Consider the following 17064-nt stretch of genomic DNA (forward strand, 5'->3'; position numbering starts at 1 on the left):
TCATCTTCTGCTTGTTTCCTTCGGTAGGCCACCTCTTCTTCTTCTAGTTTTCTTTTGTGTGCTGCCTGTTTGATTTGTTCTTCTCTTTCTTTCATCTCCATTTGTCGCCTGTGTTCAGCTTCTTTGAATTGCTCTTCGGCCTCAATTTTTGCCTTAGAAGTCATGATTCCTGTTTTCTTGTGTTGGGGTGCCCTCCGGTGTTTATCTTCTGAACTGCAGGCTCTGTTGCCTCCTGGGGTCTGCCTAGCAACAATGCTTTTTTCCCTTTCTCTCTCTAGCTAATGTTCAATGAAAGGAAACCAGAAAAACCACTTTATTTGCATATATATAGTGCTGGTAATGACTCTCAATGGGAGTGCTATTGTGTGACAAAAGACTCTTAATAGCACCTTAATGGTTTCTTGCTTATGATGCAAGCCACAAACTGCCAGAGAGAGCAGAAAAAAAAATTCTCTCTGGTTCCCTTTTAAAACCAAACTGTTTCTCTCTGCTAAAAAGCCCTTAGCAGAGAAAAGAAAAAAAATAATATTCCTACTGGCTTCTGGATTTTGTCTATATCCCACCCGCTGCTACACCATGTCATAACCTTAGTCCCAGATTTGGACCTTAGCGTCCAAAATATGGGGGTTAGCATGAAAACCTCCAAGCTTAGCTACCAGCTTGGACCTGGTACTTGCTGCCACCACCCAAAAAATTAGAGTGTTTTGGGGCACTCTGGTCCCCCTGAAAAACCTTCCCTGGGGACCCCAAGACCCAAATCCCTTGAGTCTCACAACAAAGGGAAATAATCCTTTTTCCCTTCCCCCCTCCAGGTGCTCCTGGAGAGATTCACAGACACAAGCTCTGTGAATCCAAACAGAGTGACTCCCCCTCTCCGTTCCCAGTCCTGGAAACCAAAAGCACTTTCCTATTCCCCCAGAGGGAATGCAAAATCAGGCTAGCAAATCCAACACACAGATCTCCCCGATTTCTTCCTCCCACCAATTCCCTGGTGAGTACAGACTCAATTTTCCTGAAATTTCCCAGTAAAGAAAACTTCAACAGGTCTTAAAAGAAAGCTTTATATAAAAAGAAAGAAAAATACATACAAATGGTCTCTCTGTATTAAGGTGACAAAATACAGGGTTAATTGCTTAAAAGAATATTGAATAAACAGCCTTATTCAAAAAGAATACAAATCAAAGCACTCCAGCACTTATATTCATGCAAATACCAAAGAAAAGAAACCATATAACTTACTATCTGATCTCTTTGTCCTTACACTTAGAAACAGAAGACTAGAAAGTAGAAACTACTTCTCCAAAGCTCAGAGGAAGCAGGCAGAAGACAAAAGACTCAGACACAAACTTCCCTCCACCCAGAGTTGAAAAAATCCGGTTTTCTGATTGGTCCTCTGGTCAGGTGCTTCAGGTGAAAGAGACATTAACGCTTAGCTATCTGTTTATGACAGAGAGAGATTTAACTTTTTACATTAATGTAAGCCTCTGTTAACTACATTGACTGAAGTGATGTTTGTCTAGATATTTGCCAGTAAATACCCCAGTGTTCATAAGTAGATTATGTGCTATATTCTCATGGAGCGAATAATAACATCAGTTGATCATATTTATAAAGAAACACAGATTCAAAGGAGAAAGATAAACATTTAATTTTAGGAGAATGGACTCAATCCCATCATTTTCTACATGTGCATAGCTGAATCTGCTCTCCGGGGCTGTGAAGCCAGCTCTGATCTCACCTCTGGAGTACATCACTCTGACAACCTGTCCTAGTTAACCCTATCCCCAAAGAGGGGGAACACGGCCTGCCCTGGATCTCACACGATGGCAGCATCCCTGCAAAGACATACACAAGCCAGGGCTGCAGCTCAAAGGGTGTCCCTAGGAATTTACAGGGCATCCCTAAGTATTTCTAGCACAGACATGTGACCGACAATAGCTCAGAGCCCAGTGGCACCAGAACCTCAGTTGACCTGGAAGAGCCTGTTCTTTCATTAACCCCATGTAACTACTTCTAGGGGGTGCAAAGATTTTTTTTTGGGGGGGAGGCGCAAAGGTCTTGCGATGCATCCACCAGAGGAGCCAACAACTGAGGCTGCCATCAGTGTTCAAAGTTGGTCATTAGGACGTACCCAGGGGCTAACACTAAAAACTAAGGGCCAGATCATGAGCTGGTGTAAAGTGACACAGTTCTGTTGACTTCAGAGCAAGTAGGGATATTTTTGCTCACTAAGTATCTGGCCTTTTGATTTCAGTGGCACTATGTCTGATTTACGCCAGTTGGGGATCTGACCCATACTTCAATGACAAATGGCTGATGTATAGCCATTGGGAATACAGCCTATTGATTTCAGTGGTTCTCTGGCAGATTTACATCAGCTGGGCATCTGGTCTCTTACATAATTTCAAATCCACTTTCTTTGCCTGTGAATTGAAATGGAAGAGGAGACAAAAGTTCCTAACCAGTCAGCACTTTCTTAGCTCTTCGTCCCGTGGGATTCATTACAAGAGTGGAACTTATAATGATTACAAAGAGAGTCATTCCAACTAGGAACAGAACTTTGAATTTTCAACTTCATTGGGACAAAAGAAAGAAAGACAGAAAGAAAGAAAGAAATGTAGCAACACTGAACTCCACACTTCAGTCTGTAGAGGGAAAGAATTACTCCTTAACCATTGAAATTTCCACTCTCTTAATTAAGAACTAAAAACATGCAGACAGGTTTGGAACTTCTCTCTCATCTTTGGTTTCAATTCACACACAAAGAACATGGATTTAAAATGTGTAATGGGCCAGTTTCTCAGCTGGTGAAAATTGGCCGGAGCTCCATTAAAATCAAAGAGCCAGAACCCCAGTTGGCAAAAAGAGCCCTAGCTATTCTGAAATCAATTTATACTATCTCAGTACCTGGCCCTTAGTTTTCACTGTTTAAATCTGGGTGCCTCTTCAAACAGCCCCGGCACCCTGAGCTGTGGATTCTTCTGGTGAGATCAGAGCTGGGCTCACAGCCCTGGAGACCAGACTCAGCTATTTAGCTCCAGAGCAGGGATACCCTTGTCTGTGCCAATGTCTGAAATCTGCACAGGATCATCTCTAGAACTGGGAGGGGCTTCTAGTCCATGACCCTATTTAGTTCATCTCCTCTCAGCCAAGCCTGCCGTGGGAGTGAAGCAGGGACAGTCCATCTGTGGAGTGGATCCCTGTCTGCTTGGAACTGCCGAGACACCCAGCAACGCAGGAAATCTAGCAAGGGAACATGGAAACAGCTGCTGGATAATACAGTGATGAGGGCCTGGGAGAGAGAGAGCACTAAGGACCAAAGAATCCTGACTGTGAAGTACCAAATGCATGGGGAAATTTCTGCAAAGACTGCCCCAGTAAGTCTGATATTTCAATTAAATATGTCCGGGTATTAATGTAACAGTAAATTGAATAATATAAACATGAAATACATTTGGAACTCTTTAAGACTTTTATAATCAATTCAGTGAAACATCTAGGGCCAGTCAAGGCTTATTTTCTTTTCAGCAGAAAAAAATGACTTTTCATAGAAATTGTGAAAATTTCTGGCATGCGAGCTTGTTTCTAGCATGTGAGAACTGAACAATTTCAGCTAAAAATGATGAAAACGGAATGTTTTCAGCTGAAATAACAATACTAATGTTTTCAGTTTTTCAAAGAAAATAATATACCAAAACCCAATTTGCCTTTGAAATAATTCAAGCAGAAAATATCTGAGCACCCCTAGCTGGAAACTATCATGGAGCACAATAATATTGTCCAATAATGCCACAATTTTGAACTCCGTGACTCTACTGCAACCATGTTTATTTCTGTTTCAAAGGGATAGTTGTAGCATGATAATATTGAGTAAGCAATAAAGCTGGTAACTCCCAGAATGTTTTAAGCTTACTAAGCAGCAAAGAATCCTGTGGCACCTTATAGACTAACAGACGTTTTGGAGCATGAGCTTTCGTGGGTGAATACCCACTTCCTCAGATGCATCTGAGGAAGTGGGTATTCACCCACGAAAGCTCATGCTCCAAAACGTCTGTTAGTCTATAAGGTGCCACAGGATTCTTTGCTGCTTTTACAGATCCAGACTAACACGGCTACCCTCTGATACTTAAGCTTACTAGCACATAGAGGAGGAGGGATAGCTCAGTGCTTTGTGCATTAGCCTGCTAAACCCAGAGTTGAAAGTTCGGCCCTTGAGGGGGCCACTTAGGAACGTGTGCCAAAATCAGTACTTGGTCCTGCTAGTGAAGGCCTGGGGCTGGACTTGATGATCCTTCAGGGTCCCTTCCAGTTCTAGGAGCTAGGTATATTTCCATTATATACAAATCGATGCACAGAGAGTTGAAGCCAAAACCCATCTATTATGACCCTGCCTAAGAACATAAGGGAGTTCAATGAGACTAGATCCCAGTCTTCCTGCTTGAACACCATCCCACATTGCTGCCAGTTAAACAACAATGCTGTCAATAGGTGCAAAGAACATATGCTGAGTGAGTCACAGCCCTGGTAGACACAGCAGAGAAAGGGAGGGAGGGGAAACAAAGGCACAGGGAGGGTAAGTGACTGGCCTAAGGTCACACAGAAGGTCTGTGGTGGAACCCAGGCCTGCTGACAGCCACTGACCTGCACAGCACAGACATAAAGAAGCAGGTGAAAAATACAACACAGCAGACAGCAAGTGTCTCATTGCACAGAGATGGAAGCACAGCTGGGATTTGATGCCATAAATTATTTTGTAATCAGGAAGCAGGCCATTTTTATAAAGAGATTGAGGAGGAATCATCACAGTTGAGCTGCCATTTAGGACAATGGGTGGATTCATGGTTGTATTTCCCTGGAAAGTGGGAATCAGGCAATGTTGGCATTTTAGTTTCATGCCCAACTTTGAAGCCTGCTGTTTGTTGCAGTAGAAGGACCTTCTCGGCTAGGACAGTTTATCATGGCTTGTACTTTACTACATCCTTCATACTGAATTTTATCAAGTTGTTACCCCAGAATTTGACAGTACCATAGTTCATTACTTTGTATGTTTAGTTATTGCTAGTGAAAATGTACATATTATATAGCTAGAATAATTTTAGGCCCTTACAGACAAGGCTAACTAGTTGTATGTTAGCTTTTTTGCTGTTAAAATGGGAGGTTGGGGTAGGGGAGTTAGGTTTTATAAAAATAGAAGGAATGTTTGGATAACTTTGCTTGTAGGGGCTTTTGATTTGTCAGTTTTATTGTTATAATTAAAAATGCTTTACTAATAAAAGTAATGAATGGTTATTGGCTGTGGCTAGGAACATTGCTAGAGGCTATTATGAGTTTGGTGCTTTGTTTAAAAAAAAAGTTGAGTTAAAAAGTGTGCTTTGGAGCAATGCAAGGAAGCTTTCTGGGGCAGGGAGGGGGTGGGAAGGATCTAACAGTTAAGTTTTTCAGCAACTAGAGAGAAGGTGTTCTCCATCTTCCTGGAACTCTGGCTGCTGATCCCACAAAATCATTGCTTAACTTGAAGTAAATATAAAAGTTTAAAAATGCTCTAAACCTACTGCAACAGAGTATGTGTGTATGTGTGTGCTTATCATGTAATAGAAAAGTACTTTTAGGTAAAAACACTTCTGCTTATGACAATTATTCATTATGAGCTGTGCCCCGCCCTCCATTAATTTATTCCTGAAACCACCTAAAAAAAAACAGTTAAGTGACTACAGCTTTCGGTTCTGAAAACCATGGGGAACAGATTTGGTGAGACAGTCGCCAGGAGTGGTGGAGAGGTACAATGGTTACCTATGCTGTGCAAGAGAGGAACATGCGGGCTAGGGTAGCAGCTTGAAATTTCCCCATATTGTGGTCTGGGAGTCAATTTATGAATATATTTTATTACTGGGACTTAAGGTACCAGGCTGGCGGCCTAGTTGAGGAATTATGTTAGAAGGAAAGGGAACATCTGGAAATGATTTTGGGAAACAGTTTGACTAATTCTATACAGGTACATGGTCAAAGCCTTGGAGCTTTACCAGTCCTGGAGCATTCTTGCAGCTCTGTAAGCAGATAGTAGCAATAGTAATACATAAAAATATAAATCAATTAACAACAAAAGTAAAGGAACTAGAAAAGAATAGGGTAAAAATAAAATAAAAAGGATACTAACTAAAAAAAAAACCAGTTACCCTAAGTCAAACACCCGCCAGGCTCAGATCATGGCAATGCAAAAGCAAGAGCGTAATAGTGAAAGAGAAAGAAAGAGGCTGGAGCAGGAAGTGACTGAATTAAGCCAGCAGACAGTAAAACGTGTAGAAACTGTTCAAGTGTCACTGAAGCATTCTCGGGATCAGTCCTAGGCAGATCTTGGGGGATGTAAGAGATAAGTTGTGCTCTCAGAGCCACGTTGGTAAATCAGAAGGAAATAGTAGCTGTGATTCGTGCACACCTCTCATGGTGTAAACAGACACAGTCCCATTGACTTTAAGGGAGCTAATCAAATTTACATCAGTGTAGGGTGACCAGATGTCCTGAGTTTGGGGTCTTTTTCTTATATAGGCTCCTAGTATCCCCCACCTCATCCCAATTTTTCACATTTGTTGCCTGGTCACCTTACACTAGTGTGATCACACACCGGAGAAGTGCTCCAATTGTCGGAGGTGAGGAGCCCTCATGACTTCTAGTCAATGGAAGTGAAGAGTGCTGTGCTCCTTTGACATTCATGAGATACTATTAAGAGGAGAATCAGAGTCATTCTGTCTGTTACTCTAATTCTGACCATTGTCCTTGCCCTTCCCTCTACAGGCAGGACACAGTGTACTGAGAAGGAAAATGAGCAACCAAACTTCAATGACCGAGTTTCTTCTCTTGGGATTCTCTGGTGTTCGGGAGCTGCAGCTGTTACACTTTGTGGTGTTTCTAGTTCTTTATCTGGCAACCCTGATGGGGAATATTCTCATCATCACAGTCGTAGCCCTTGACCATCATCTTCACAGCCCCATGTACTTCTTCCTCCTCAACTTATCCTTCATAGACCTCTGCTACATCTCTGTCCCCATTCCTAAATCCATGGTCAATTCACTAACCAACTCCAGGTCAATTTCTTATTCTGGGTGCCTCACCCAAGTCTTTCTCTTTCCCTTGTTTGCTGTAGCTGAGCTCAGCTTCCTCACTGTCATGGCATACGATAGATATGTCGCCATCTGCCAACCTCTTCATTATGAGACTATAATGAACAGAAGAGCTTGTGTCCGAATGGCAGCCAGTGCATGGCTCAGTAGTATTCTCAACTCTGCACTACACACTGGGACCACATTTACATTAACCTTCTGTGAAGGGAACGTGGTGGATCAGTTCTTCTGTGAAATCCCCCAGCTACTCAAGCTCACTTGCTCTGAGACATATCTCAGAGAATCTGGGGCAATTGTCTTTAGTGCTTGTTTATCTTTAAGCTGTTTTGTTTTTATAATTGTGTCGTATGTTCAGATCTTCACCACGGTGCTGAGAATCCCCTCTGAGCAGGGCCGGCGTAAAGCCTTCTCCACCTGCCTCCCTCACCTCTTCATGGTTTCCTTGTTCCTCTGGACTCTTACTGTTGCCTACCTGAAGCCCACCTACAGCTCAACAACAGGCCGAGATCTCATGGTGGCTGTTCTCTACTCCGTGGTGCCTCCAATGATGAATCCGATCATCTACAGCATGAGGAACAAGGAGATCCAAGCTGCCCTGAGGAGACTAATAGCAGGGAGATTATTCACCATGAATATAAAGTCCATAGTTCTCCCTTGACTGTGATATCATTCTGTTGGTGGCTCATCGAGGACACTTAGCTCTCACAATGGATTATAGAAGAAACTCATTCCCCCCAGTAAGCCTTCCTGTGGACACCTCAGCAAGAATATGTGCAATAGATGCACCTGTGAGTCCTCAAAGCATGTAAGGACATGTGATATGCTCATGTGACCCTGGACTCCATCTTGAAACAATCACTTTCTACAAACAGAGGTTGTGAATTTTCTTTGAGATAGTAAAATTTCTTCTGCATGACAGAGGATATAAAGGATCCCTAAGCCATCTTCATTTTGTCTTTATTTTCTGCTTCATTTCTATGGACTGGATTTTTACCAAGCAAGCTTGGAACAAGAACTGATGACCCCCTAATATGTTTGGATGATTCCAGAGAGACATTTGCAAGCTAATAATTTATTTAATCACTGCTATGATCCTGATCTCTGAATGCTGAAAGACCAGTTGAATGTACATGATCTATTAACCATTAATAATTCCCTTTTTCATCTTTTATTAATAAACATTTACATTTTTAGTTACTAAAGGATTGGTATCAGTGTGATTATTGGCTAAGATCTAAGTTATATATTGACCTGGCTAAGTGGCTGATCCCTTGAGACTGGAAGGACCCTATATCTGATGAAATTGGTTTTCAGTATTCATCCATCCTATACTCCAGTGTCTGGGTAGTGAGCCATGGGCTGGGATGACTAAGAAGACTGCCTTTTTGGCTTCTTGTTAACCAATGTGGTGAGACAGAGGTTCACTTTTGTTACTGGCTTGGTATAATCTAATGATAGAATAGCCACCAGTTTGTAGGATTCTGGCCTATGTTTCAGCAATTTGTCCTGAATTTGACTTTGCTAGCTGTGACCCGCTGAGGAATGGTGACATTCCTAAAGGCAGGCCTACCTGACTCTGTATAATGAGGACAAATATGGATCCAATTTCAGTTTTTGTTGTGTCAAGGGAGGAGCTGCTATGTAGTATTTTTTCTTATGTTATGCTTTGTTCCTGCTGTGGTAAATAAATTATTATACTTTGTTTAGAGAAATGTTTTCTGGTCACTCAAATTAGTACTGGTCACAGCTCCAGGGGGAATAACAGCAGGTACTGAATTCAATTGACCCTGCTGGGAAATCATAGTTGGTGCACAAGATGCTGTACCCCAGGGTCCAATTTAAGAGTTGGTGAATAACATAGTTCCCCCTAAGAGAGGGTCAGGTACCAGACTGTGACCCGATGGGTGCACTCAAAGAAAGCAGAGAAGGGGTCAGAGGTGCAGCTAGCCCTGTAACTATGACGACGTGGGATTTCACTTTTAATTTCAAAAGGATCCAGATTTGGCCAATAGTCTTTCATCCATATAGCTATCCAAAGGTTACTAAATGTGCCCTGGATGACAGAATTTGGCTATTATTAATTATTTGTTATTAATTATTAATTATTATTGTTTATTAATTTAATTACTTTGATTACCATGGTTGTGCATACTTTTTTACATATCCATTCAGGGAATCATCATATGATTAGATAGATAGATAGATAGATAGATAGATAGATAGATAGATAGATAACCCTTGCAAATTATTGTGCTTCTTTTTCTGTTATTGATTGTAAAAGTCCAGATGATTATTTCCTTCAAACCATTTATTATTCATCATTATTCACCAAAGATTTTCTGCAAATATTTCATGCCGAAACCAACAATATTCCTGAGATTCATTGATGGTATTTTCATCCCCTGGACAGACAATATAAACTTCTTCATAGATTTCCACCACAACTTCAGCAACCATTCTCTAGAATATTCCCATACCAGCATCAACTTCCTGGAAACCACCATCAGCAATGGGATCCTACAGAGAACTCTACAGATTTAACTTCATAGATCTACTAAGCACTCCAGCACAACAAGAAGTCTGTTGTCTACAGCCAGGTACTCAGCTGCCACAGAATTTTCTCCTAGGAGAAAGTCTGGGGTACACACCTTAACATACTTAATGCCAGCTTCACCAAACATGGACACTCCAGCAGAGAAGTAGATTGCAGCATAGAACAGGCCACCCAAGTACCCTGAGAAAAACTACTTCAATACTGGTCACTTTTTAAGAATAGGTTAGATGAAGACCTGTCAGGGATTGTCTAAATAATATGTAGCCATCCCTTGGTGAAGAGGTCTTGGCTAGACAATATATTGAGGTCCCTTCCAGTTCTAAATTTCTATGATTCTATGTAAGGATCAGATTACCGTCTGAATTAGACCCATGCTAATGCAGAGGAGCACCTTCACATAGGTGGTGGGTATAAAAGGCCAGGGCAGGCTAAGCCTCTCCAAACAGGATGCAGTGCACCTTTCTTTGAAGGTGCGCTGACCTGCTGCATTTGGAGTGCTGCTGCCAAAAGAGCTTCTGGGCCATAGCCCTGCCTGAGCTCTGCCCCTGGACCCTGCTCCTGCTTGTTCTTTTCCCCCATGGCCCACCCACACTGCTCCTTTTCTCTCGCCTGCTCTGCATCTTGCCCCTGAGAGCCTTCTCCCCACTGGCCACCTGGGATGAAGAAGCATGAACAGCAGGCATAGGTCACAGTGGAGAGGGTGAAGAGATGCGAGCACCAGGGTGAGGGGCTTGGAGAGGGTTGAAGAGGCACAAGTAGCAGGTGGGGGGCTCTTGAGAGGGAGGGGATGAAGAGGTGAGAACAGGCGGGGGGGCATTGAGGAAGAGAGTAAAGGGGTGCAAGTGGCAGGCAACGGGGCCTCAGGGTGGGGGCAAACAACCACTGTTGGTATGAGAACAACCACTGCTGGCCAGTTCACACAAAGCCTCTAACATGCAATATCTTAATTATATAAATGCTGTGATGAGTCACTCATGAATTACCTTACAGGATGATGCCAGAAAACTCCCAGTCCCAGACTTGTTCCTAGAGATGTGTGTCTTGTACTGCCCGGAACTCACAAGAACTATGCAGGTCCATAAAAAGTCCATTATTTCATCAATGGAAAATGATAAACATGAGCCATGTTATCTCAGTTGGAGGTTACCAAACACTTCATTCCAAACACATGGGTTTAGATAAAACAATTAAACAATTTTATTAATTACATAAAGATGGATTTTAAGTGATTACAAGTAAAGAGGCAAAAAAGTCAGATTTGATTACAAAGGAAATAAAAGATAAAATGCAAATGAATATCTAATTTGGCAAGGTAAATACATTCAAAACAAAGGTTTTTTTCTCAACACATGCTCTTTTCAGCCTTTTACTGGCTGGAAGTCTCTGAGCCAGGACTCCTCCCCCTGTTCAGTGTTTTTTTAGGTGTTTTTGATGCCATGAGCTCAGAGAAAGAAGGACAGAGAGGGGATCTGTATTGTTTGTTTTCTATGCTTATACTATTCCCTCCAGTTTGAGGTTTATCTCCAGCTGGGGTTCAGGCAACAACCAGTCTGTTTACACAGGACGCCAGCTTTTTCCATTGCCAATATGTAAATTTCTCACTTATACCCATCTTTCTGGCTGCTTTCCTAGGTGAGAGCCAACTGGATTTTGTGACACATGACTGAGCTGTTGGTTAGCCCTTTGTTTCTGGGGAACTGACCTGAAACTGTTTTTCTAAACTTGGAACATGTAATACAGTAGAATCTTATAATTTTACATATAATGTTACCATACACATTTTAGTAGTACAATCATGCTCAGCAGGTTATAAGTTTTCAAATGATACCTCATGAGGCATACTTTGTAGAAAATTTACATTTGTAAAAAATGTGAAAATAAGAGTACAATCTGTCACAGTTGGTATTTCTGAAACAAATTCTTTTTAGAGTTTGCAACATTCCCACAAACCAGAAATCCCACAGTTTGGCCAGTTCGTCTTACAAGTTTTGTTTGGCCCAATGCTATGCTCTATTGCTAAGTAATTACTAACATTCATTCATCACCACTCAGAGCAACCTCTTGGCCACTTAACAGTAACATCTCAAGAAGTGAAGCTTCACCAGAAAACAAGAAGTTACAGTGTCTTTCCTCTGATATCTTAATTTAGACACCTGGACAACTGGAATCTTCTGAGGCACCCTGAGCAAAGCAGTGGTGGCTCATTGACAATGGAATAGTCTTATGAAGCTGCAGCCCAAGTCTGTTAACATTGAGGAAGTGAACTGTGGCTTACCTATTCTCTCAAAAAGAAGGTGGAGGGTTAATTGTGAGGTGGGAAAATTTGCAGATGATACAGAACTACTCAAGATAGTTAAATCCAAAGCAGACTATGATGAGTGACAAAGGGATCTCACAAAACTGGGTGACTGGGCAACACAATGGCAGATGAAATTCAATATTGATATATTTAAAGTAGTGCACATTTGTAAACATAACCCCAACTGTACATATAAAATGATGGGATCTAAAAATAGCTGTTGCCACTCAAGAAAGATCTTAGAGTCATTGTGAATAGTTCTCTGAAAACATCTTCTCAATGTGCAGCTGCAGTCAAAAAAGCTAATGGAATGTTGGGAATCATTAAGAAAGTAATAGATAATAAGACAGAAAATATCATATTGCCTCTATATAAATCTATTGTACACCCAACATCTTGAATACTGGGTGCAGAGGTCACTCCATCTCAAAAAAGATATCTTAGAATTGGAAAAGGTACAGAGAAGGGCAACAAAAATGATTAGGGAAATGAAATGGCTTCCGTACGATGAGACGTTAGTAAGACTGGGACTTCTCAGTTTGGAAAAGAGTTGATTAAGAGGGGATGTAATAGAGGTCTATAAAATCATGAAAGGTGTGGAGAAATGAATAAAGAAATATTATTTACTTGTCACATAACATAACTTTGGTCACCCAATGAAATTAATAGGCAACAGGTACTTCTTCAAACAACACAGAGTCAAACTGTGGAACTCATTGCCAGGGAATGTTGTGAAGGCCAAAACTACAATGGGATTCATAAAAGAATTAGATTAATTCATGGAAGATAGGCCAATCAATGGCTATTAGGCAAGACAGTCTGGGATGCAACCCCATGTTCTAGGTATCAGTATACTTCTGTTTGCCAGAAGCAGGGAGTGGATGATGGGGGAAGGATCACTCAATTGTTCCCCTGTTCTGTTCATTCCCTCTGAAGCATCTGGCATTGGCCACTCTTGGAAGACAAGGTACTGGTCTAGATTTACCATTGGCCTCAACCAGAATGGCCGTTCTTCTGTCTTCTGTGCTAGACATGAGGTTGACTACAGGATCATAACATCACTTTTTTGATTTCAAATCTATGAATCTGTGAACTTTTCCCTGTGGATCTCTACTGCTGAGCTGTGCAGGGCTCCAGGGAGTAAAATACACATGGATAAATCACTTTCCCTCAGCATAGGTCCTTGAAAGCCAGTGAGGGTCAAAATCTGCTGTGCACAGCTCAACTGCTGAGAGCAACGGATTGGAATCAAATACAGTCTTAGAGTGAGGGATGAAAGGGACTCTTAGAAAGTTGTGCCTTTGCTTGTAGTTATTACTAGATAGTCAGACAGACAGATAGATAATGACTACTGAATCCTGGCGTTGGACTGAATCCATCACATATTAGGAAAATATCCTCAAATCCACAGTAAGTTTTCTCATTCAATTTAATTTGTCTGAAGGTTAACATCCAGGGGTAGTTTAAGAACAGTAATAAGAATTACACTCAGCTGCGCTTTATATTTTCCTACCAATTTACTCATCTGAGGCTGGGGAGAAAATAATTAATTAAAAGAATAAAATAAAAAATTCTCCTTAAAAATAATTAAAATTTTTCATCAACAAACCAAAACTCATTTTCCTTCAGTGTTTGGCATCTGAAAACTTTCATCTTAAAAGTGAAAATTTCAGGAAGAAAACCTAGCAAGGCTGTTTTCTGAGATTTCAGTTTTCCAACAAAACGTCATAAATTTGCTAGGAAGGCTAATGTATTCTTAAAGGAAAATATTGTTTTGATAAAATCCCATATTTTCCATTAAGATATGAACATTTATAAGAAACCTTAAACTTTAAACAAGGGAAAGAAAAGTTAATGTTGGTTAATAATATATAATAAAAAGCCCCATTCATTCTCTGGTAGTGGTGGGGAGGGTAAACTCAGTGGTTTGAGCTTTGGCCTGCTAAACCCAGGGTTGTGAGCTCAATACTTGAGGGGGCCATTTAGGGAACTGGGGTAAAAATCTGTCTGGGGATTGGTCCTGCTTTGAGCAGGGGATTGGACTAGATGACCTTCTGAGGTCCCTTCCAACCCTATGACTCTATGATCTCTCTTCATTTCTCTTTCAAAGGAAAGTACAGTGTAGTAACCGAAATAGCTGATAGGTCACAGAATATGTGTCATACACACTAGCTTCTTTAAATATGGTTAGAGTTGTACCAAACAGCCAAAGCCTGTCTACCTGGACAGAACCCATGGCCATAGAGGGAGTCAATAGAACCAGAACACCAACCTTCCAGTTCAGCAATGTGTCCAGCGTACAATGCTGAGCACAGGTGCTGTAAATGGGTGCACTGACCATACATGTGCTAACACACAGCCCATCCCCCTAAGAGTTTACAGTCAAGTAGAGAAGGCAGAGAAAGGGAGGGTAAACTGAAGCTCAGAAAGGGGAAGTGACTGGTACTGTATCACACAGCAGGTCAGTGCCAGAGCCAAGAAAAAAAAGGTGTCCTCTGACTGCCACTGAATCACATAGCACAAATCTAAAGTCACAGCAGGAAACAATACAATGTACAAGTAACTGAGCAATGCTACTAGTCCATCATTACATAGATATTCAGAGATTCACAGAGTCCATGGCCAGAAGGGATTAGTGTGATCATCTAGTCTGTCTTCCTGTTTATTGGAGGCCAACAAACTTCCCCAAAATAATTCCTAGAGCAGATCTGCTGGAAAAAAGACCCAATCTTGGTTTGAAAAGTGCCAGTGATGAAGAATTCACCACAATCCCTGTAAATTGTTCCAACGGTTAATCACTCTCGCTGTTAAAAAAATATGTTTTATTTCCAGTCTGAATTTTTCTAGCTTCAAATACAGTTATTGGATATATTAGACATTTCTCTGCTAGATTGAAGAGCTCATATTAAATATTTGTTCCCCCTCTAAGTAGTTATAGACTGCCCTCAAGTCACCCCTTAATCTTCCCTTTCTTAGGCTAAATAGACTGAGCTCTTTGAGGATTTCCCTACAAATCATGTTTTCTAATCATTTATTCTTTCTTGTGGCTTTTCTCTGAACCGTCTCCAATTTATCAACATCTTTCTTGAATTTTGAGCGCCAGAACTGGACACCATATTTCAGCAGTGGTCACACCAGTCCCAAATACAGAGGTAAAATAACCTCTCTACTCATATTCAAGATTCCCATGTATGCACCCTAGATCTCATTGGCTATTGGTCACACTGAGATTTCATGTCTAGCTGATTATCCATCATGACCCCCAAATTGTTTTCAGTCACTGCTTCTCAGGATAGTGCCCTCGTCCTATAAGTACCATCTGTATTCCTTGTTTGCAATATGGAGTGCAGGTGCAGCTGGGACTGGGTGCCATAAATCAGTGTGTACCCAGGTAGCAGACAGCTGTGTGGTTTTGGGATAAAATCAATATGGAAGGTCTACCCCCACAGAATGCTGGGTGATTTCTTGTCATATTTCCAGGGACAGTGGGAATCAGGTGGTATTGGAGTTGTACTATTTTAAATAATGCTCAAGTGATGAGCCTTCTATTTGTAGCAATAGGGGATCCAACCTGACCGGAATTGGATTTTGGATGTACTTTGTTCCATCCGTCATACTGCATTTATCAGTCCACACCATGGGCCTATTCCTCAGATGGGATAAAGTGATGAAGCTCTGTTAACTTTAAAGGAGCTGATCCAATTTACACAACTGTGATAACATGATTGAGTGACTGTTAGAGGTGAGGAGCACTAACATCACCAAGTCATTGTAAGTGATGAGTGCTGGGCACCTTTGACATTCATACAATGAGATATTAGGGGAAGGGGAATCAGGGCCATTCTCTCTGTCATTCTAATCCTGACCATAACCTTTCTCATTCCCTCCCCAGGCATCACACAATGTACTGATGAAGAAAATGTCCAATCAAACCACTGTGACTGAGTTCCTTCTCCTGGGAGTCTCTGATGTTCTGGAGCCGCAGATTTTACACTTTGTGGTGTTCCTGGTGATTTACCTTGTGGTCCTGGTGGGGAATCTTCTCATCATCACAACCATAGCACTTGACCATCATCTTCACACCCCCATGTACTTCTTCCTGGTGTACCTGTCCATCCTAGACCTCAGCTCCATCTCTGTCACCATCCCCAAATCTATGACCAGTTCCCTCACGAACACCATGTACATTTCTTATTCTGGATGCGTCACACAATTCTTTCTGCTTATCGTCTTTATTTCGGCGGATTATGCATTATTGACTGTCATGGCGTATGACCGACACATCGCCATCTGCCAACCACTTCACTATGAGAGAGTGATGAACAGGAGAGCTTGTGTCCTAATGGCAGCCAGTGCCTGGATCAGTGGTATTCTTTACTCTGCCCTGCACACTGGGAGCACATTTGTGATATCTTTCTGTGGAGAGAATGTTGTTGATCAATTCTTCTGTGAAATCCCCCAGCTTCTCAAGCTCGCCTGCTCTGATTCAGACCACAGTGAAACTGGGGCTATTGTCTTCAGTGCATGCTTAGCTTTAAGCTGCTTTGTTTTCACAATTGTGTCATATATTCAGATCTTCAAACAGTGCTAAGAATCCCCTCTGAGCAGGGCCGGCATAAAGCCTTCTCCACTTGCCTTCCTCACCTTACTGTGGTCTCCTTGTTTATTTTTACTGGGACTACTGCGTACCTGAAACCGACCTCCAGCTCAGCATCAGGTCTGGATCTCACGGTGGGTGTTCTCTATTCTGTGGTGCCACCAATGATGAATCCGATCATCTACAGCATGGGAAACAGGGAAGTGAAAGGTTCATTGAGTAAACCAATAGGTTGGGGGTTATTCAACAAGAATAATATATCCATATTTCTCCATTGATAGCAATTTCATTCTGACTTTCCTTATAAATATAATTAGCTGATGACGTTACCACCTCTATGTGAATATACCATGCAACATCTTTATGCAGAATTGGTGCAGAATTGGGTATTTGCACATGTAATAAACCAGACAAACATAACTCAAGAAAAATAAGACTGACCTCAGGTTTAAACCAATGTAAATGAGATCCAGAATCTATCTATCTATCCATGTAGAAC

General features: G+C 41.5%; 1 protein-coding gene and 1 pseudogene across 1 annotated transcript; both read left to right on the forward strand.

Annotated features, from left to right (window-relative positions):
• Positions 1–3344: 3344 nt before the first annotated feature.
• Positions 3345–7773, forward strand: LOC127031128 (olfactory receptor 14A16-like). The gene is made up of 2 exons (XM_050917894.1): positions 3345–3377; positions 6790–7773. The coding sequence occupies exons 1-2, from the start codon at positions 3345–3347 to the stop codon at positions 7771–7773; spliced, it is 1017 nt and encodes a 338-aa protein (XP_050773851.1).
• Positions 7774–15072: 7299 nt separating this feature from the next.
• LOC127031315 (olfactory receptor 14A16-like) lies at positions 15073–16843 on the forward strand (annotated as a pseudogene).
• Positions 16844–17064: the final 221 nt, after the last annotated feature.

Source organism: Gopherus flavomarginatus, chromosome 11 (assembly GCF_025201925.1).
Source record: "Gopherus flavomarginatus isolate rGopFla2 chromosome 11, rGopFla2.mat.asm, whole genome shotgun sequence".
NCBI lineage: Eukaryota > Metazoa > Chordata > Testudines > Testudinidae > Gopherus > Gopherus flavomarginatus.